Source organism: Apus apus, chromosome 7 (genome assembly GCF_020740795.1).
Source record: "Apus apus isolate bApuApu2 chromosome 7, bApuApu2.pri.cur, whole genome shotgun sequence".
NCBI classification, from domain to species: Eukaryota; Metazoa; Chordata; class Aves; order Apodiformes; family Apodidae; genus Apus; species Apus apus.
Window position 1 is genome coordinate 25319181 of NC_067288.1, and position 21970 is coordinate 25341150.

General features: G+C 38.5%; 1 protein-coding gene across 6 annotated transcripts in view; it reads left to right on the plus strand.

Moving 5' to 3' along the window:
- The window catches only part of OSBPL9 (oxysterol binding protein like 9), a 55760-nt gene extending 33920 nt beyond the window's left edge, over window positions 1-21840 (plus strand). For 4 of the 6 annotated variants that reach the window (XM_051625199.1, XM_051625201.1, XM_051625203.1 and 1 more), the window contains 18 exons: window positions 4643-4672; window positions 5499-5549; window positions 9272-9310; window positions 12321-12414; window positions 12954-13055; window positions 13333-13492; window positions 14183-14295; window positions 14544-14662; window positions 16050-16135; window positions 16374-16548; window positions 17984-18068; window positions 18336-18446; window positions 18795-18858; window positions 18968-19108; window positions 19983-20061; window positions 20365-20456; window positions 20841-20976; window positions 21080-21840. In XM_051625199.1, the coding sequence (XP_051481159.1) occupies window positions 4643-4672; window positions 5499-5549; window positions 9272-9310; window positions 12321-12414; window positions 12954-13055; window positions 13333-13492; window positions 14183-14295; window positions 14544-14662; window positions 16050-16135; window positions 16374-16548; window positions 17984-18068; window positions 18336-18446; window positions 18795-18858; window positions 18968-19108; window positions 19983-20061; window positions 20365-20456; window positions 20841-20976; window positions 21080-21154 (1752 nt within the window). In that variant the 3' untranslated portion in view covers window positions 21155-21840. Of the gene's footprint in view, window positions 1-4642; window positions 4673-5498; window positions 5550-9271; window positions 9311-12320; window positions 12415-12953; window positions 13056-13332; window positions 13493-14182; window positions 14296-14543; window positions 14663-16049; window positions 16136-16373; window positions 16549-17983; window positions 18069-18335; window positions 18447-18794; window positions 18859-18967; window positions 19109-19982; window positions 20062-20364; window positions 20457-20840; window positions 20977-21079 lie in introns of those variants that run through there. The other 2 variants (XM_051625200.1, XR_007890068.1) reach the window with 2 other exon arrangements.
- Window positions 21841-21970: the final 130 nt, after the last annotated feature.

The window sequence follows — 21970 nt, forward strand, 5'->3', positions numbered from 1 at the left end:
CAGACATGGCAAGTCTGAGAATACCAGAATTCATTCTGGTGGGGATTCCAAAAGTATAACTTGCTATGTGGGGAGCACTACTTTTTTAACAAGACTGTAACTCACTTCAAGCTTTGTGTATTTTTTTGCATCCCGTGCTATTCCTTTTCCAAGTCAAATTTGTAGGTCAGAGTTCAACCACTTAGTTGAAGAAGTGGTGTGGGTTTGGCATTAAGCAGCATGCTGGTTTTGTATGTTAATTTGTGTGGTGTGGAGGAGGGATTTAACATTTCCTTATCAAGTGTTTATCAGCAAGGAGTTGCTTTTGTTTTCAGGAAATGCAGTAAATTAAATGTCATAAAGTGGCAGAGTATGTCATCCTGGTTTTCTCTCCTTTTCACTTGTGAAAAAGAAGCTCATGTTCTCTTGGAGTTTCAGTTTTGAAAACAGTTTGATGCTTTCTGTGATTAGTTTACTTTCTAATGGTTCTGACCTTTCATGTGTTATCCATCTTGTTTGATGTGTTGTGTAGTATTTTAGGGACTTCACAAATGATGGTCTTTCTGGAGGCCTTTTGCATTTACAAGCTTTTAAAATAACTTTGAAGTACAAACATTCTCTGTGTTAAGCATATTTAATCTGTAGACAACTGACCAAAGGAGTTGTTTCTCCTTTGTTGCATCTTACTGGGAAGAGTTGTCCTTCAATGTTGACCTCCTTCCAGATGCTACTTTGCAGATCAGGCAGTACTTTCTTTTTCCCTGGGACAGTGCTTCTCATTCCTGGGGACTTTCAGCATGTTGTGCTGATTTATTTCTTTCTCTCTGCAAGGGAACAGACAGATTGTCTTTATAGAGAAAGCAGAAGGCTTGTTTAGAAGAGGTCAGCTTCTCCTGGTTTTAAATCTTGATGAGTGATGCTATTAATATAGAGTCCATTTAATGTCTATTAAAAATCAAAAAGTCTCATCAAAGCACTTTAAAAAATCGTATCTCTTCCTGCATTGAAGCAGGTAGGAGGTTTTTTGATTCTCTATTTAGCAGTTTTCCTATTTGTTTTTGGAAGTATGGTTCAGCTTTCAGAGTACTGGCTGAGTGTAACCTGCAGGAGGCTTCCACCCAACCCACAGTTTTTTCCTCTGAAGAAACAAGATTTGGTTATTTAAGTGTTACTGTGCTCCCCAGCTGGCTGAGTGCTGTTTTGTGCAACTGTTTATGACTAAGCATTTAAAACCTGAGCTATTGTTTTTTCCAAGTGTTGAGAGCATTGAATGAGCTGGTTTTTAGGGATTAATCTTTTAAGAAGGGTCTTTCCAGGGCCAGAGTATGTCTGATTTGCCTGCATTGTTCTCATAGTTTTGTGTACATATGAGGAAGACAATATTCCAGTTCCATCTGCTGTATTCCTGCAAGGTAGCCATACAGCAAAATGTGAAAAAGACTGGATTAATATGTAGTGTTACTATTTTAATTGTCCAGCTCCCAGTAATTCATTTCCATAGTGCAAAAAATTGTGCTTGTATAATTTGTGGATAGGCCTTGGAAACCAAGTGTCCTGAGATTTCTTCCATCTCACATCTTTGTGTGATACTGGACAAATTACCCTTTAGTCTCTACTGTGTGTAAGAATAACAATGTCTTAAGTCTATTGCATGGAAAATCACAAATTGGTAGGGGCAGAGCAGTGTGGCTGAAGTACATTATATGGCCTGACATAACTTCCAGATTATCTGCAAAGATGATATCAGTGAAGGGAATGAAGTACCAGTTTATTTGGTGTCTAAATACAACATTTTGCGGATAAAATAGTTAAAGAATAATCAAAGCTGCTGATAGCTGTCTACAGTCAGCTATAAAGCTTTGAGATTGAATGGTTTATTTCAGCTTCGTAATCTTTCCTCTGACAAGATCTATATGTTTGGGTACAGTGCCTGTTCTATTTTGGTGCTAAAAGACTAAAACTTGACTGCTGTCATCTTTAAAATGCTTTTTTCAATATGTTTTGGCAAAGTTTGTACTGGCAGTATAGTAGAGACAGGAAAAACAAAACCAAAACAAAGGTGGTTTTAGCTGTTGACATGTTTCTCTGCTAGAGTCAGAAGTAAATATAATATAACTTTGTGATATAACATCCCTGGTATGTTATTTCCTAGATTGGCATGGCCCAGTCTTTCAGTGGAAAAAGCTGAGACTGGGTGCTATTTGATCATCTCTTGCCAATTAATCTTGAAGAAAATGCATAGCATCCTTATGAATAGTATATAGAATAGAGTATCACTGGAAAAATAATTCCCCGAATATTGACTATGAACCTGTCACTGCATTATTATTTTTTTTTAAATAAGCTGAGACTGTTAATTTCTGTAGTTTTATAGATGTACACTGCTCTCTTATGGTGTAGAATTTGGCTTCCAGTGCTGTCTATGGAAAAAAACTCCTTTACACAGTTCGATTATTCAGAAATCAAAAGGACTGTGACTCAGGTCACATGAGGCAGTCATTAATCAAAATAAAGAGGTCCTCTAATTGAATTAATAGAGGTTCAGTGCTGAGTCCAGTTTAAAAATTTTGCCTTCTGCAGACAGATCCAAGGGCAGTTGCAAAGCCTCTGTCAATCATATTTGAAAAGTCTTTGAAAAGGGGAAACATAACCCCCATTTTGAAGAAGGGAAAGAAGGAAGACCCAAGGAACTATAGACCAGTCAGTCAGTCTCATCTCTGTGCCTGGCAAGATCATGGAGCAGATCCTCCTGAAGGCTCTGATAAGGCACGTGGAAAACAAAGGGGTGATTGGTGACAGCCAAGACAGCTTCACCAAGGGCAAATCTTACCTGACTGATTTGGTGGCCTTCTACAATGGGGTCATGGCTTTGGTGAACAAAGGAAGAGCAACCAGTGTAATCTGTCTGGACCTGTTCAGAGTCTTCGACACTGTCCCACACAACATCCTGGTATCAAAACTGTGACAATATGGATTTGATGGATGGTCACACTCAAAGAGTGGTGATCAATGCCTCAATGTCCAGATGGAAACCAGTGATGAGTGGCATTCCCCAAGGGTTGATACTTGGACCAGTGCTATTTAACATCTTTGTTGGTGACATGGACAGTGGCAGTGAGTGCAGCCTCAGCAAGTCTGCTGACAACACCATAGTGTGGGGTGAGGTTGACGTGCTAGAGGGAAGGGACACCATCCAGAGGGACCTTGACAGGCTTGAGAAGTGAGCTCGTGCAAACTGCATGAAGTTCAACAAGGCCAAGTGCAAGGTCCTGCACCTGGGTCAGGGCAATCCCAAGCACAAACACAGGCTGGGTGGAGAATGGATCGAAAACAGCCCAGAGGAGAAGGCCCTGGGGAGATGATGGATGAGAAGCTCAACATGAGCCAGCAATGTGTGCTTGCAGCCCAGAAAGCCACTGTGTCCTGGGCTGCATTAAAAGAAGTATGGCCAGCAGTGCCAGGGAGGTGATTCTCCCCCTTACTCTGCTCTTGAGAGACCCCATCTGGAATACTGTGTCCAATTCTGGAGCCCCCAACATAAGAAGGACATGGAGCTCCTGGAAAAAGTCCAGAGGAGGGCCACGAAGATGATCCAAGGGTTGGAGCACCTCTCTTATGAGGACAGGCTGGGAGAGTTGGGGTTCTTCAGCCTTGAGAAGAGGAGGTTCTGGGGAGACCTCATAGCGGCCTTCCGGTGCCTGAAAGGGCTACAGGAAAGCTGGGGAGGGGCTTTTTACAAGGGCTTATAGTAAGTGGACAAGGGGTAGTGGATTAAAACTGGAAGAGGGGAGAGTTAGGTTAGACATCAGGAAGAAATTCTTTAGCGTGAGTGGTGAGACACTGGAAGAGGTTGCCCAGGGAAGCTGTGGAAGCCCCATGCCTGGAAGTGTTCGAGGCCAGGTTGGATGGGGCTTGGAGGAACCTGATCTAGTGTGAGGTGTCCCTGCCTGTGCAGGGGTGTTGGGACTATATGATCTTTAAGGTCCTTTCCAACTCAAACCATTCTTTGATTCTGTGACATCAACAGGATGCATATGCTTCCTAGATAGGTCGTGCTTTTGTGTAAAATAGCATGCAGATGCCTTTTGCATGCCTGGAGTGCAATTCCACACAGGAAAGCTTTATGAACCAATGTCTCTAGATAAAATTAAGTAGGCAGATTTCCAAATGCACTTTTACTGAAGACTTGGAAAGCTCAAGAACGTGTGCACTGTTGGTTTTCATTACTTTTTTTAAACTGTGCTTAACTGGATGTTTTTTACACTTGAATGATGGTAGTGTCAAGTAACACAGATCATTGAAATGTGCCACCATTCACACTATATACAAATACAAATTGCTTTTAGAGTGAGTCTTCATACTATGTTTAATTTTTGTTGATGTTACACAAAACTGAAGTGTAGACTTTCATGGGTACACGTGTATCTCACTGCTCAGAAATTCTTAACCTTGTCATCTTTAAACTTTAATAATCGGTTTGGCTTCTGTCTTGTCTATTACAAAATGAAAATAGTGTCTATATACAGAAATAGTCTTTGAGATGTTGGTTGCTTTTTACCTCCCCTGATTTAAGATTAAAATATAGTGTTTGTACAGTATTTAGGTCAAACTCTATGCTGGACAGTCTGTCTTTAACCACATTATTTTGATTCTTCTTTTACAGAAAATTGAAAGTCTCAAAGAAACAACCAGTGTAAGTTTATTTAAATTTTATATCTATTATATGTAAATTCTGAGATTCACCTTATTTTCTTGAGAAAATTTTCAAAGCTTTTAACAGAAAAGTGGGATGGCAGAGGCAGCCTGGTTCTGGTGCTGTATTCAGATTTATGTTTAGCACCTTAGAATCATGAAATAATAATGGTTGGGGCTGGAAGGGGCCTCTGAGGGTGTGTAGTCCAATCCCATGCTCAGAGCATGGTCAGCTAGAGGAGGTTGCCCAGGACTAAATCTAGTTGTGTTTTGAGTAACTCCAAGAATGGAGCCTCTGCACCTTTTTGGGCAATGTGTTCTGATGTTTGATCATCCCTAGAGTGCAAAAGTGCTTTCTTATGTGTAAGGTGAATTTCCTGTGTTTTGATTTGTGGCCATTGCCTGTTGTCCTGTTGCTGGGAACCACTGAGATGAGTCTATCTCTGTCTTCCTTATGCCCTGCCATCCCAATCAGATCCTGATGCCCATTGATAAGGTCTCCCCTGAGCTTTTTCCTCTCCAGATTAGACAAGCCCAGCTCTCTGTCTCTCTTCACATGAAGTGCTCTGAAAATTTGGAGCTGACCTCAGTTTCACCCTGACAACCTGTGTTGTATGTGGCTTTTGGAAACTTCAGTTTGTATTGCTGTGCTTTTGTCTCTGGATAAAAAAAGGGAGGGAGAATGTAGGGGTTCTGCAGAAGTGTGTCCATTTAGTTCATGCCCAGTGTTTCAGTTAATATTCTTTATAACTAATAAAAGTATCTGTAAATGCAAAGTATTATAGGATAGTAATACAAGGTGTTTTTTGTTATTTTTGTTTTCCTAGAGCATGGTAGAATCAATAAAACACTGCATTGTGTTGCTACAGATTGCTAAAGTAAGTACACTATAAAGTATTTTGAATTTTAATTATACAGCATTAATCTGTGTGAAAACAGTTGAACTCTGAAAGTGCCTTCTGTATGATCTAGGATATATACATGAAAAAATGGTTATAAGTTGATTTATGCTGTTTCAATGAAGTTTCTGAAATACTGAGTTCCATCGCAGAGAGGCCTGTTAATATTTGTGGTAACAGTTGTGTTAATGAGAAAGCTTTTATTTTGAGATAAACCTCTTTTCACAGAGTTTGCTGTTAGAGTAAATAAAAACTTCAAGAAACATAAGGGTGACAGAATAGAAACTTAACAAAATTCTTATTTTTGTTTCATTTAAGGACGTAACTTAGAGAAATAGAAAAAGGGAAAACGGTGATGTTAATCTAAACTATATTGGCAAGGTTTTTAGTAGGCCTGAAGTTCATTAGGTTGGAATTTCTTCAAGTACAAATTATATTAGTTGATTTAATTTAGTGAGATTAGGATTATTTTTTTTGTCAAGTTCTACTCTTGTGAGCCTTCATATACTGTCTTTGGGATATGTTAATTATGAGCTGCTGATTTATATCTTGTGACCAAAGTGCAGGAAGACAGTGTTTTCGAAAGAAATTGTTTAATGGTATTTTCAGAATTTAAGGCTGAATCTGATCAGAACACATTCTAGTTTACTCAGAAATTGGTGTAGGCTCTTTAATTATTTCTTTAGTCTAGATCAACTTTTTTATTTTTTAAACTTTCAATTGTAATACTGCTGCTTGTCTTCATTCTAGATGCCAGATATGTTGTACTAAATTTTGAGGCCAGAGAAAATGGAAGTATTTAGAATTTTACAGGATCAGAAGTCATTCACTAAAAGGATCAGCACATAGTTTGTGCAATTCAAATTTTGTATCAGTAGCTTAAAAATTCTGAAGAAATGGTTTGTTAGTTCACAGCCCTGTACAAAACCAAAAGTATTTTGCAAGTAGTAGCAAGCTAGAACAGTCTTTATTTAACATACAGTGATATGAGAATCCTCCACTGTAATGATAGCAAGAAAAGTCTTGTCAAGTACTTAATAATTTGCTGTTATATAGGACTGGGTATGTTTAGATTTGCTCTAGTACAGTGAAAGCAGCAGACTGTATGTCATTCTCTGGGGATTTGGAGGAGTCAATTATAGATAGATCAGATGGCAGTATGCTCAATTTCTTACCCAGCCATATCTGACTTGCTGTATTAAGGTAGGTATTGGAGAAACTGCAACAAATTACCTGCTCATTTTTTGTTAATTACTATATAAATGGATTTAATAGTTGTTATTTTAACAGAGGTTTAACTCCTGTGAAATTTGCTTTTTTAAAAGCTCTGCTGTGCAATTAGCAAATCTGAAAGAGCAGAACTATAATCTGCTTTTCAGATAGTTGATGAAAGCTGGTAGGTGGCTGAGTTAGCTTTCCTGTTTCTGTTGAATATCAAATTCCATTTCTGCTATTGGGTAGGTTAACTGGGGGATAGGCAGATACGACTGCTTATCTTGTGCTGACACTAGGCATATTTTCTAGTTGGTTAGGTGGTTTGCTTACATTGGACAAAACTCAACTTGTGGTGGCAGTTGCTGTCATTTTTTTTATCAGGTTCAGTGCTTTACTGCTCCAAGTACCATATAAGTGTAAAGATAGGTTGAATATGGGTCTCCCAAAGATGCTGACATGCTTTCTGTTACACTGAATCAGACCTTGAAGTCCTCCTTTCAGTACTAGTAAATATTAACCAGTGTAAATAGGTGGGTTTATCCATTGGGTTGTTTGGGGGGTGGGAGGTTTGGAAATAAATCATACATAACACCACCCCTGCCCCTCATTTCTGCTCTACAGTACCTTGCTCATTAGGAGACAGACTTCACAATTACCTTCTGGTTGTTTGCATACCTAGAAAATTATTATAACTTCTCTGTATACTCAGAACATCTCTCTGCTTCAAACACACAGCCTTTTATTGCTAGGATGATTTTTGCTATATTGGGGCAAACCTGTCTTTTTGGTTGGTTTAGAGTTTTGGGTTTTTTAATTGTTGAGCTGTGTTGTGGACTCTTAAAACAATCTGCCTTAGGACTTAGTTAAATTTTCATTAAACTTCCTGGTAAATCAAGTGTGTAATCATGCTACTTGTATCCAAGGCATTTTCAAAATAATGAAGTCAAATAGGAATATAAGACATACATCAGTTATCAAAAAGTAATCAAAATAGACTATGTGGGATGGGTCAAAGGAGCATTTGGCTCGGCTTGGCCCCTTCGTGTGTGACAATTGAAGATGTCCAGTTTTACTGATGTGTGTGTTGTAAAATATATGTAGTAGTTTATCAGTGGATTGCTAAACTGCAGTCTTAGAAATCTGTATTGCATGTTTTGTAGCTTTTAACACTTAGGTATTGAATGTTGTTGCATCTTTGCCTTCCCCTCTTCACTCCACCATTTCTGGTCAGTCTTGCCTGCATGGTTTTGTGGCACTTCTGCCTTCCTTACCTCATCAACATGCCACGTTGCTGATTGTGCAATGCAGAGATAAGATAGCAAACACCAGTACAAATGCAGCATCTTTGCCTTCTCTTTCTTAGGTCTTAGAGATGGTAGCATAACATGGAAACCTTGTTTAAAAAAAAAAAAAAGAAGTCCAGTGTTATTCTTTCTTCTTCATTTGTAAGTTTGCAAGCCAGTGGAACTCATTGCCATTAGTGTCACTTCTGACATGGAAAGCCTTGCTTGAGAAGTGTCAACTAGGAGACAGTAAATTTCAGCAGATTATTGCCAACCAAATAAGCTAAGGAAGAATGTGTAAAGTGTCAAAGCATAAGTATGTGCCAGCTTTCTTAATACTGTTTACAGGTGTTTTGGTTTTATTTTCTCTTGTTCCTCTTAACTGTAACAACTGGAAATCTGGGGAGATACTCAGCAGGCAAGTCTGACCTCTTACACTGCAGAAAGTTATGGATTGATACACTGGTAATATGAACTTGGCAGCAGAAGTGAGGGGATTTGGCTTAGTGTCCAGTAAAATGTGTACAGCTGCTGGTACAGCATTAAAACTGTGCTAACTGTAGATTGACATTAATTTTTCTCCTGCTAATGTATTTTCCCCTGCTGACAGTTTTATTCCATTCACTGCCTGCTCTTTCACATACGCTTCTAGGCAAAAAACCCCTACCCAAATCCTGGATGGTAAATAATCTAAAACCATTCTAAAATCTAGTGAAAACCAAAAAACAAAGGTTTAAAACATTTAACCTGTAAAGGCACTTCTGCCTTTCAGAAGCAAGAAGTGCTTTTGAAAACTTGACCTGTGTGCAAACTGCAGTTCTTCAGGAACTGGGAACTTCTGGTTCTCAGGGACTTTTGGTTCTCAGGGACTCATTGGTGCTGCAGACCATGTTTTGGGGGCTCTTAGCCATTTGGGAAGAACCTGTGTTGTAAAGCATAATTGTAGTCTGCAGTGGAAAAAGGGTATTTTTTAAATTTTTCAAACTTGTGTGGAAAGATCCTTGGAAAACTCTAATCTTCAGAGATGCAGTGACTATGTATAGAATTGTTTCTTCTAAGTTTAGTTACTCTATCACATGATGAGGAGCATTTTATGGCTGAAAACTTAAACATTCCTAGAGAAACTTGCTGTTCTCGCTTAACACAGAACTGATAAATCATACAAGACTGTTATGTTGATATTTTTAACATTTTTTCCTTAAGGACCAAAATAATGAGGAGAAGCACGCAGATGGACTTATAGTAAGTTTAAATCTAATCTTTATCTCCCTTTATTTCTGCAGAACATATGAACAGAGACCTGAATTTCCACTCATTTTGCAACATACTTCTTCCTTTCTCTAATTTACTGCTTCAAATGTCTTGTTAAAATTACTGTTGAGTCATTAGCTTCTGAGGTTGTCTAACACCCTTGCCTTTAGAAAATAGAGATCAACTTCTACTGAGTGGTCTTAAATGGCAGTGTTGTGACTGAACACGTAGATAAAAATCTGCCATGTGAACAGATGAAAGGGAAATAGTTTTTTGTTCCCTCTGAAGTATCTTTATGTATGAAATAAATCAGCTATCTGTGTGCTTCAAATAGTGTCTTCTCTACAGTGCTGCTCATTTGACCCTAAGTTGTTTAATGTCTGTTTAAGCAATGTTTCTTCTTTCATGTAACTTATTCATTTTTTTAATATCACTTCTGTCATCTTTGGTTTCAGTCCCACATGACTTCTCTTTCCTCATTCTCTTTTTGTCACTTGAGTACATTTCAGATACTTTTGACAGGAGATTGGTTTCAGTAAAACATAACTCTCAAAGTCATAGTTTGCTTTCATTACAGCTGACAATGATTCCCAAGCTTTATTTGTCTTTCCATTATATACAACTTGAACAGTATGATTTTCTGGTAAGAGCTTTGGAGTACAGATGCACAGACAGATTTTGGTTTTATGCTTCTTGTAAGAGAAACAGTTACCTTGTGGAGAGTCACATAGTTCAGGTCTTAGTGTCATGGGACTTCTGTTGTGTGCCCTAAAAAGAGTGGTTATGCAGCCACAGTGGTTATGCAAAACCTTGGGCAGTGGTGGTTTGAAAATTAGATCTGCAACTCAGAAATTTCATAAAGCTGTTACAATTTACTACGGTCTGAATTTGATTAGCCACTGTTCTAATTATCTGTAGGCTGGCTTGTAGCACGGAGGGGGGAAAAAACCCAGACTATTTCTGTAAGAATATATAAACTGATAGATCAGTGATTGTGAAACTTTGATGCTCTTGAGGTCAGTGTTAGCTTGGGCTAAAGGTCAGGATATAGACTTGGGCCAGAATATGATCAGTGTTTGATACCATGGTGGGATGAGAACCTTGTTTCTGCATGGTTGTTTCAAAGTTGTTATTAAACTCAGAGTAGGAAATTTCAGGTCTGCCGTCATCTGTTTCTAAACCACAAAGGCATATCCCAAAATATCTAAAAAAAATACTTAATTTTGCCTTGTGGAGAATTGTTTAAGGATAAGGTTACAATCCTGCATACAAAGTCAAAGTTACTTTGTTGTTTTTTTTCTTTTATCACACCAGTGTAGTGTATCATATATATTATTAGTTTCCCTCAAAAATAAGAGAAGTAGAAATAGCAATATCATCCTGTGTATCATAGGATTTTTAAGTTTCTTAACTCTGCAAATGAGATCATGATTTTAAACTGTGAAATATTTGGGGCAGGGACCTACTTGTATTGCATGCACAATAGCACAAAGCAGTTGAAGTGATGTGTAAAGGACATTGATTTATGATGGAATACAGTGGAGTAGTACTATATGTGCTGGATTATTTCTTTGTATGCTACTTAGTAACACCAACAAACATGTAAAATGTAAAAAATGGGGTTTTTATGTTTTTTAAAAATTTTTATGTCTTTTAGAAAAAATCTAGTTAAAAAAACAACCAGGGAACAATAGCTTTGTTTTCAACTAAATCAGTTGTGCACTATTAAAAAAAAATCTTCACTGATTTTAAATGTAGGATAAAGTTCAGAGTAACAGCTAACCAGGAAAGGAAGGAATGAAGTCTTCCTTCAGTAGGAAAATGGGAGGAAGAAAGTTAAAATGACCCTGTTTCCTTCTGTCTGCATGTGAATAGAAATTAATGGACTAAAGCGATGGAAGAGCAGTTGGATACTCTCCTCTTTTTCTAATATTTAAATACTGATCTAAAAAGGGGACAGGAATAAACATACTGTTTAATTTAAAGCATATCTAGGTTTTTTAAAAACAGATTATTCTTTTTTAATGTAGATCTTTGGCTTGTATGACGTTCCTGTGCTTGATATTCTTCAACAGAAGCACAATAGCTTAATTTCCTAGCGAACTGAGGCAAAGACTTTCACAGTTCTGACATAGATAAATTGTTTTAAATTGCAACATGTTTAGAAAAGAGTTTCATGTGCCTTTTTTCCAAAAAAGGTGTTCCAAACAACCCAGAATAACACAGAACTACTGGTTGTTGTACGTAAACGTGTATAACAAGCGATGCTTAGATGATAACAAGATTAAAGGCCAGTGAAGCAAGGCAAAATCATGCTAGTTTGGTTTAAAAAACATTGCACTTCAGATTTCCAAGAGGCTTGTTGTAGAAAAGCCAAGAACATATCCTGAAGTCAGTGACTTTTGTGAGTGTCAAGTTGAATTGGTGCTTCGTTTTCAAAGTGCCTACATTCATAAGTAGATTGAAATGTCCTCTACTGGGTATGCCCTGAAAACTGTCAGCTTGCATTGCAAAGAGTTTTGGCTACAAAATCACTTCGTGGCTGTAAGCATGCTTGATGATTCTTGTTCTAATTTATGGGTTGATTTACTATGGTCTGGAAAAAAAAATATTTTGGAATGAAAATGATTGAAAGAATACAGCTTACCTATCCTGATTTTTGTCAGATAATTTGCATCTAACTTTCCACTCTTTGCATGCACTATTTAGTAATGGACATTGGAAGGAATACCAGAAGCTAGAACTTGAAATTGGAGTTCTTTACAGGGCAGTTCAAATCTGGAGCAAATTCAGTGTAGTGTAAAATCTGTGTAAAGAATTAAAGTATGATTGCTTTGAAAGTATTCCTCATGTCCTCAGCTGTCAATTTGTGTTTTACTTTCTCTCTCAGGAATTTGCTATCTTGCGTTTGGGCATTTCTTGTGCTCGCCATATTCTTGCTACCAATGCTTTGTTTATTTTTAATTAAGAAAAAAATGTGCTTTTCTTTCTTCTGTCTCAGAGCACTATCAACCCAATTGACGCAGTGTACCAGCCCAGCCCTTTGGAGCAGTCAGGGATCAGCACGATGCCTTCCCAAGCGGTTCTACCTCCAGGTATGGTGTGCAGAAAAAGAACCTCAGGAGAAACATTGCTGAGCAGAGCAGGATGGAGCTTGCAGTCTAGATGGAGGGGCTGCCTAAAGGTGGGGAGCTGCTGTGTCACAGGCAGCACAGCTGCATGTTGCACTTAGAGGTGCAGGCTCACCACAGGGGTGCAAAGGAAGGGAAAGGAGCAGGAGCTTCCTCAGCCATCAGGTAAATGTGCATCTAGTTCTGCGGATAAGCTGATACATTGTGTGAGTTACTACCTTACGTTTCTAATATACTTTCCTAAAATAGATGAAACTGTGGTTTTTCAGAAAAGTTAGTGCTTTCTAGCTAAATCTGTGCAATTATTTAAAAAGCCATCTTTGCTTAAGAATAACAAAGAGCTGCATAATGATGATGGAAACATGTTTTTCTGTCTGAACAGCTTTGATGGAAAATAATTTAATTTTTGAAGGTGAAATAACATAGAATCCTCTTCTCAACAAAAGTATAATTCTCATATTTAAATGTGACTTTTGGGTTTAACATATCAAAATATCCCCTAGAACCTGCTCAGTTGTGCAAGTCAGAGCAGAGGCCCTCATCTTTGCCAGTGGGACCTGTAGTAGCTTCGCTTGGAAATCAGACTCCAACACCAAATAGTACAGGTACAGTTGTGTGTAACTGTCTCATTGAAGTACAAGAACAAAACCTTAATATATATAGTCTGTAACCTAAGGTAATTAGCTATTAAGATAACACTGTATTGTCTTGTGCATGTTGCTTTTAATCAATGTTTAATCAATAACTTCTAATTTTGTATGATATCATACCTTCGTATTGGTCTTCACTGGTTTCAACAATGTTACTCAGAAGTTAGGAGTGGTGGATTTAAAATCATTTGTTGTCTTTTTTTATTACATCTGTAATTTTTACTATCTACAGGAAGTGGGCAGTCAGCACCTAGCAGTAGTCTCACCTCTCCAAGCCATGTCAACCTGTCTCCAAACACAGTCCCAGATTTTTCTTATTCAAGCAGTGAGGATGAATTCTATGATGCTGATGAATTCTATCAGAGCAGCTCTTCCCCAAAGCGGTGTATGGAGTAAGTAACTGAAAGCTTGCAGTGTATGCTGAGTACAGTTTTTGTCTACAAGGTTTGCTGGGAAGTTATTTAAGCTAAATGAGGGAATAAGCTGCATTTGCTTTAAAGAAAAAACAAAACAGGGGGAGGCAAAAAAGCCACTCCATGTAACAGAATGAGATGACCCCTTCCCCCAGTGCAGCTGTCTGAGAGGGATGATGTTTACTCTTCTGCTCCTTCCCATTCCATCAGGTAGATGTGTTGACAAAACTCTAACTAAACTTGGGAAGCTCCCAGCACATTTAAATTTGAGACCATGGTGTATTTCATAGGCATTTTTTGCAGCTTTTGGTACATGGCCCATTCCCTTTCATATTTACTAAATTTTTTTATATTTTTTTTTCAGTTGACTGCATTTCCACGGAATGTCTGTTTAATCTTCTATTTTATGAATCAGAAAATTAAGTTTAAAATCTGTCACACGCTAGCTGAAAGCAGAATTAATTATTCAGTTGTTTTGATGTCTTCAGGTGTTCTCTCAGACTGCAGGCCTTCCCATTTGTTGAGCTACAGTCTGAATTCTCTGTGCAGTCATATGCAGCACATGCATTAGTATCTGTCAGTAAACTCCTCAGGGAATTGATGTCTATGTATAACAAATTATAATAATTTGTTCATTGTGAATTGTGGGAATTTATTACTCTCCTTTAGTTCCTCAGAGTCTGCTGCAGTCCTGACCCGGAGCAGTACAGGGAGCAGTCTGAAACGTCCAGATACCACAGAGTCCCTCAATTCTTCCCTGTCTAATGGCACAAATGATGCTGGTAAGAGGACTCTGTGAACTTGATTGTTGATCTGTGTGTAAACTGTGTCACACTCTGTTTGGCTGTTCATACGTGACGAGGTACTTAGGGAAAATGTTTTATTTTTCTTTAGTAATGGAGCATTGTTGAATTGTAGAATTTAAAAACTGTTATAAATAAGACCTTTTTGACAGCTAATATACATGCTACTTAAATACAGTCTGTCTTTGAAGGTTTAGAGAAAAACAAACACAATTTGGTCTTTCTAGATCTGTTTGATCCTCCTGATGATCGAGAGGATGATGGGGAAGGAGAATCAGTGGAAGAACATAAGAGTGTTATTATGCATCTGTTGTCACAAGTTAGATTAGGAATGGATCTAACAAAGGTAAACTTAATGACTGTTCTTGGGGGAGGGAGGGGGAGTAAAGCCTGAATTCTGTGCAAATCAGTTCAATGTTAAAGTAATAATTCAACTCTGTTTGTTCCAAGAGCTAGTTAAGCTATAATCTCTCTAATCTGGCGGTTTTTTAATTGGAGTTGTTACTGGGAGGGGAAAAAAGAAAGCAGAATAAATATATCTAACTGCTAAAATCTGTTTGGGCAAAGAGTTTGCTATGGAAAGTAGCTGTCTGTTCTCTTTGAACCTGATCCTCAGAGTGTCTGGAGTGTCTGTAAAGCTGGAATAAGAGGAATGCTGTGGGAATGTTTCTCTGTGTAGTAGTAATGTTCTTTAGCTTCCTAGGACAAAGCTTTACAAGATCCTAGTGTGTGGTGACATTCAGTAAGAGATGGATAAAATAAATGGGGGAATTAAGCACACTGTGAAATACTTGGCTTAATTGGGATCTTCTTGAGTAACTTACTTGAAAATGCTCTGTGTAGGACTGGCAAGTACAGTTTTTTTCTGAGTATGATTCGTGTTGGTGTCTGTCTTAAGGTTGAATGAACAGCATTCTGAAGGCAGTGATCTTTCTAGGCAGCTTGGATAAATTTAAACAAGTAATTCCAGATTGAGAAAGAACAGGAGAGATTAATCCTATTATTAGTTTCCCTAAGTGGATGACTTTAACTGTCCAGTCTGAAACTCAGGAGAGATAATAGAAAGATAAACTTAAAACTTTTCTGGGGAAATGCCCTGCAGCTCTTGAGTAGACTATGGAAAGCTTCTGGCAGTCTGAGTAGGAATTGATCCAAAATGGGTTTGGGGGACTCCTGGAATAGTTGATCTCAAGTTAAGCTGCCAGTAAGCATCATTAGCATGCATTTGTCTGGATCACTCTGAAGTCAACAACAGCCATCAACACTGCTTTCAACAGTGGTCTGCACCACACTGAAGCAGGCAGCAGATCCACCAGAAGGGCACCTGCAAATGCTGTTGGGAAAGAAAAGTAATAGGAAAAAGATTAACCTTCAAAAAGAGGAACATCAGAGGATGTAACTACATGGAAAGAGATTTCTGACTATAAGTGAAAATTGCTAGTGTTACTGTAATTAAGAACAGCTTCTGGTAAGCTCAGCTGTGTAGTTGGATATGCTCTAAGCAGGACTAGAGTATACAGCAGACAAGAGCCAGCTCACCTTACACGTTTGGCTTTTAGAAGATGGCAACTGGCTTTCAAATGTCAGGACTCATTGGCAAGTCTGAGAACACCACCAGCTTAGAGAGACGGAGCCTTCTGTGCTTTGCTTGTGGTTTTCAGTTAGTTTGTAGGGTGCTTTTGTATAGGATGGTAAAGTATCTTGATTTGTAAGAGTTGTTTTGCTTCACCCAGGTGGTTCTTCCAACTTTTATCCTTGAAAGAAGATCCCTGTTGGAAATGTATGCTGACTTTTTTGCACATCCGGACTTATTTGTCAGGTACTTAGTTTTTCAAATAGAAAATTAATGGTTCTGATATTGTTTGTGGCCCATATGGGCTGTCAAATGTAAGTTGGTAGTTTTTGAAGAATATTACTTGGGGTTTGATCTAAGCTTGAAAAATAGTCAAAGTAGTTAGACTTCCAGTTGTAAAACAGCCAAACATCCAAAAAGCTTTCCTGTATTTGGGGTACCTGCTTGTATTTAATTGTCTTTCTCTCTCTTTTGGCCCATGTAGCATTAGTGACCAGAAGGATCCAAAGGAACGAATGGTTCAGGTGGTTAAGTGGTACCTCTCAGCTTTTCATGCAGGAAGAAAAGGGTCAGTTGCTAAAAAGCCTTACAATCCCATTCTGGGTGAGATCTTCCGATGCCACTGGGTGTTACCAGGCACTGAAGGTGAAGACGATACGGTCAGTTTCTTGTGGTGGGATTTTTTTGGTGCCTAGAATGCACATGAGTTATTCCCAGAGCTTTATTAAATTACTGACTGAAATTACTTACACTATCTTTAAATAGTGAAATTAACAAACTAAGACAATTTCTTAACTGATCCCCTTCTACCCTTTCTCTTTAAAATATCTTGCCTAAACAAAAATGGATCTGTTGGGTTTTTGAAGAACTATTTGACATGTCAAAAATGTTCTTTCTCCTGAGTGATTTTGTAGCACTGAGTGTGAATTCCTTTCTTCCAAAGTTCTGATTTATTTTTAATAATAATTTCTCTAAACCCTTATATTTTTAAGTGAGGTTTCTTTCCCTCACAGCAGAGAAAGCAGTGCAGTTTCTCCATGATATTCTTTTAAAATCTTCTTGTAGACTTCTCAAATTTGGATTCTGAGCTTGGATAATATTTTAGTTGTGCATCTGGGTCTGGCCACTACTCTTCCTTTTGTCCTTTACTGGAGTATGTCTGGTGAAGTGAAGGACACAGTAACAGCAGTGGTCTGAAATCATCGACCAGTGTAGGAGCTTTTCTCGTTTGCCCAAATTTCAGTGAGACTTGAGGATTAACCACTTACGTGACCCACAGTTGACACAGTGCCCCCCTAGTTTTAGAGGAAAGCTCTAGCACTTGCAGTGCAGCCTGGTGGGGGGGGTTTTGTAGTTGTCTTTTTTTTTTTAATACCTCATTTAGGCTTCTCACATTGTCAAGTTCCAAATGATGATGTAGGAAGTGCTGTTGTGAGATACTTGCTGTAGCCTCAGTCTAGTGTATCTAAACATGATTGTTTAGATACCAAACAGGAATTTTTCCCATTTAATTTGCATCTCCTCCCTCCCCCGTTTGTTTGCTGAAATATTTCTCTTTGTTTCTGAGGTGAATGTTTGGACTCCCATATTTGCAGACAATATTGTGTGTGTGCTTCCATTGCTTGTAATCATGAATGACCTTTTTCATGGTTTGCCACAGGAAATGAATGACTCATGTTTTTGTGATATATATATATATATATATATATATAAAATCTTGTCACTACTAATATGCACATCAGACTTTCTCAAAAGCAATGAGAACTCTTTCTGTCACCTATTTCTTAATTAGTTACTAAGAAATTAAGTGAATTTAAGTATTACTTTAGAATTGGGTTTATACATGACAGTTTAACTGTTGCATTTGGGGGTATCTCCCCAGATACATTCATACTTAGAAGAGCAAAAGCTGCATGTTCTTCAGAAAGCAGGAGTAGGGGGGTTTCCCCCATGAAAGTATCAAACTGACAGTTATGTTAAAATGGCTGCAATACATTTTTAGAAGCTTTACACGTGGAAGCACCTTCTCTTGGAAGTGCACCCAGTGTTTTCCAGACACTGTCAGTGATGGGAACCCTTTCTCTTGTCACACAGGAGACAGTTTCAGAAGGACCAGTTCCTTGGGTCAGCAAAAGCAACGTAACGTTCGTGGCAGAGCAGGTCTCCCATCATCCTCCAAGTAAGTTGACCATAACTTGGCTAATAGAGGTGGCACCTGGAAAGGAGTGACAGTAAAGCCAGCTCTTGGTTTACATCTTGGATTTACTACTTCTCTCCAAACTTGAAAGCTGAAGGTTTATCTCTAGAAACTGTTTTTGTGAGAAACAAATTGCAAACTCTGTTGCCACATGAGCAGGAGGCACTTTGAGGTATTTCCTGATGAATGAATTGGGAAACAATAGTGTTAAGTGTCTCGTGCTGCTCTTTCTAACACCTTTTTCCTCAGTTTCAGCATTTTATGCCGAGTGTTTTAGCAAGAGGATACAGTTCAACGCTCACATATGGACCAAGTCCAAATTCTTAGGAATGTCTATTGGGGTTCACAACATAGGGCAAGGTATGTGTTGTATGAACTTAACAGGACAAGATAGATTTACATTCTGCAATTAGGTTTTTTGGTAGAAAATATTTAAAGTCACCCTATTAAACATAAGGAATGTTTGATTTTATGTAATTTGAGCTGATGTATCTAGGAATTGGTGATTCCTTCTGCATACTTTGTGTGCTGAAATAATTTAGGGCCCAGTTGTTCACATAAATACAACTCTCCCTGCCTTCTCTAGAAGCTGAATGTACTCAGCAACTAGATACAGCTTTTCACCTTTCCTTTTCATGGTGTTTGTTTGTAACTAAAGTCTTGTAGAGGTTTTGCTGGATGTCTTTTCAATGTATTTTTCTTTGATAGGGTGTGTCTCATGCCTAGATCAGGATGAACACTACATCTTGACCTTTCCTAATGGATATGGAAGGCAAGTAAATGCTCTGTTTGGTATTCTTGGTTTTAGTGCCTTGTAATATTTAATGCTTAATATTAAAAGTTAAAAGGTTATAAATATACACATGTATTTCTAATTGCAGGTCTATTCTCACTGTGCCATGGATAGAACTGGGTGGAGAATGCAGTATAAATTGCTCCAAGACGGGCTATAACGCTTCCATTGTCTTCCACACAAAACCATTTTATGGAGGAAAGAAGCACAGAGTTACAGCTGAAATCTTGTAAGCAGTTTTCTTCAGTTAATCTCTCTCCTGAAATGCTGACAGTGTTTTTTCAACACAATCATGAGTGTAAAATACTGGAACAGCTACACCCGATAACTCAGCTTATGATTACCTGTCACAGGATGCCATTTGATAGCCAGGATTTGTGAGAGGGAACCAGCATAGGACTGCTCTACAACATTCCCAGATGTTGGCCAAAAGGAATTTCAATTTTCACTCCTTAATCATCCAAAATTTCTTCATTGTTTTTCCTAAAAATACAGAAGCAAGCCTTGTAATGCTGCTCTTTATAGCGTGTCATTAAAGCCCTGCTGCACTTTGACAGATGTATTTACACCAGTGATTTGGTGGATTTTGGTTAGACCCTGTGCACATGCCCAGAGCAGAGAATTCCCTGGAGATTCTGATCTTGTTTGGAGATCTGCTGTAATGTCAGGAAGTGATACTGACAAAAGGAGGATCCATAACTTGGTTTTAAATCACATCTTTATGCCTACTGATAGACCTCACTTGTGAATGAGTTTGTTTCCCAGTAGTCTGGGGAAGAAGCTTTGAATTTGTTAAACCTTTTTAAGCTTAAACTTACCACTCTAAATCTGTTTTGAAAGCTTGTAACTAGTTTCCTAAACTCTAAATTCAGATACAGTCCTAAGGCAAGACCTGGCTTATCCTGGAACCTTCTTCGTAAGGTTTATCCTGTTGAACTAATTAATAGAAAACTTCTGACGTGTAACAGAACTTTTCTGTGTTGGTGATTGTTTTCAAGGCTGACATAAAAACCACTGTACAACAACTAGGGTGAAGTTTTGATCCTTTAGGGCCTTTCAGTTACCATAATACAACAGAGAAGTGTGTGTTTCTTTCTGTTTAGTTCTCCCAACGACAAGAAACCTTTCTGCTCAATTGAAGGAGAATGGAATGGTGTCATGTATGCAAAATACACAACAGGGGTAAAGCAGCTTTTCTCTTCTGGGTTTTTTGGTTGGTTATAAAAACAAAACAAAAATGGTAACAAACAAAACGAACATATAGCTGGGAACTTGTATGAAGCTGCCCAGATCACGAGCACAGAATTTGGGATAAAGTCCTGAATTGGTTAATTTATTCTTAAGATAATGTGATTTCTATCACAAGAACCAAATCTAAAGAATGTTTTTTCATGTATTTCCTAACAACCAATGTAGTAGAATGTGAAGGTATAAAGTCTTTTAAGGTAAAGAACTGGTTTTACTTGTTTTCATCTCTCTTTCTAGGAGAATGCTGTCTTTATAGATACCAAGAAAATGCCTATAATTAAGAAGAAGGTAAGGAAATTGGAGGACCAAGAAGACTTTGAGTCTCGCTGGTAAGAACTTGAGTTAAATGGGCTATTTATGTTGTTGTTAGACCAGGTTTGCAGCACAGTCTGACTAATGGTATATTTAGCCATTCACTGCATGGAGGAACTGTTCTCATTAGCCTTTGCTGCAGAACAGAGCCCAGGTACAGGCAGGCTGGGGTTTTAAGGGGGAAGAGGAGACCTGTAGTTCTTGGTCACATCCTCATCAAGACTAAATGTTGAGGGAAGTCCAGAGGACTCCATCACAGCTTCCTACTCCCAGCAGCAGACTGCCCTTTTGACCTACCTTCATTCACACCAATATTGATGACCAATAGCCAGTAACATGTTTCTAAAACCTTGTAACACTTTGCTTCTCTAAAGCAGTCTCCATTCAATTTCTTTTTTAAGCTTATGGAAAGATGTGACCTACAACTTAAAAATCAGAGACATTGAGGCAGCCACGGCTGCAAAACACGCGCTTGAGGAGAGACAAAGAGCTGAAGCCAGAGCCAGAAAGGAGAACGAGACCTCATGGGAAACAAGGGTGAGCTTGAGTGGAACAGTGTAAATGCCCTCTAACCTGCAGCCGTTGTTGCTTTCCAGCTGAGTCATAAAAAGCTGACATCTGATGCTTCCCTTTGTTCCAGTTATTCCATGAAGATGGAGAATGCTGGGTGTATGATGAGCCGCTACTGAAACGACTTGCTGCCAGTAAACATTAAGTGGGTATGAAGCCAGAAACCATTCAGGCCTTGGTTTAGCCGAGTTTACTTCTGGTACCAAGAGACTCATCAGTTATCACACACGTAACGTTTGGAGAGCCTGCCCCTCCACCTGCAGTGGTTCCTATCTCAGGGATACTGGACTTACTGATGCAGACAAGCAATTAACTGAAACAAGCAGCATCTTGGCTGTGCAGAGACTGAGGCTGGCCTGGCTGTGCTGGCAGTGCATGCAGGCTTCACGGGCAGGGTGCTGGGGCCCTGCCACTGGTGCTTCTCAAGCACTGGAGAACCTGGCCCCCGAAGCAGATACACTTCCTATAACCACTGTGAAGGCCATGGCATTGGTATCAGTTGAATAATATTCCTGGGTTTGTGTACAAAACACAAAATGAAATGCAAGAAGTCATTTAAATCTAGCTAATGTTTGCAATGTGTAAATATGATTCCTTTGATGGGACAATTTGTTAGAAAAATGCTACATACATGTTATCTTCCACCTGTATGATAATCAAGTCTTTTGGCATTTCAGTGTCTTGCCCAAAATAACTTTGTTATTTTGAGATTTAAATGTAACCATAGATAATTCTACTCAGTGCATCTTAAAGCTTCATAAAATAGATTTTTCAAACTTCTCTTATGGACTTTTTATTTATTTCATAATAAACCTTTGCAGCAAGACTTTATTCAGCTGAGTGATGATCAGTTGTTTTATGTGAAATGCATTACTATTTTTTTTCCAAGTGAAATCCTTGCAGCTAAGCCTACTTCTTAAAAATGAATTAACAAAAGGAGAAGAATTTGCAGCAGCCACAG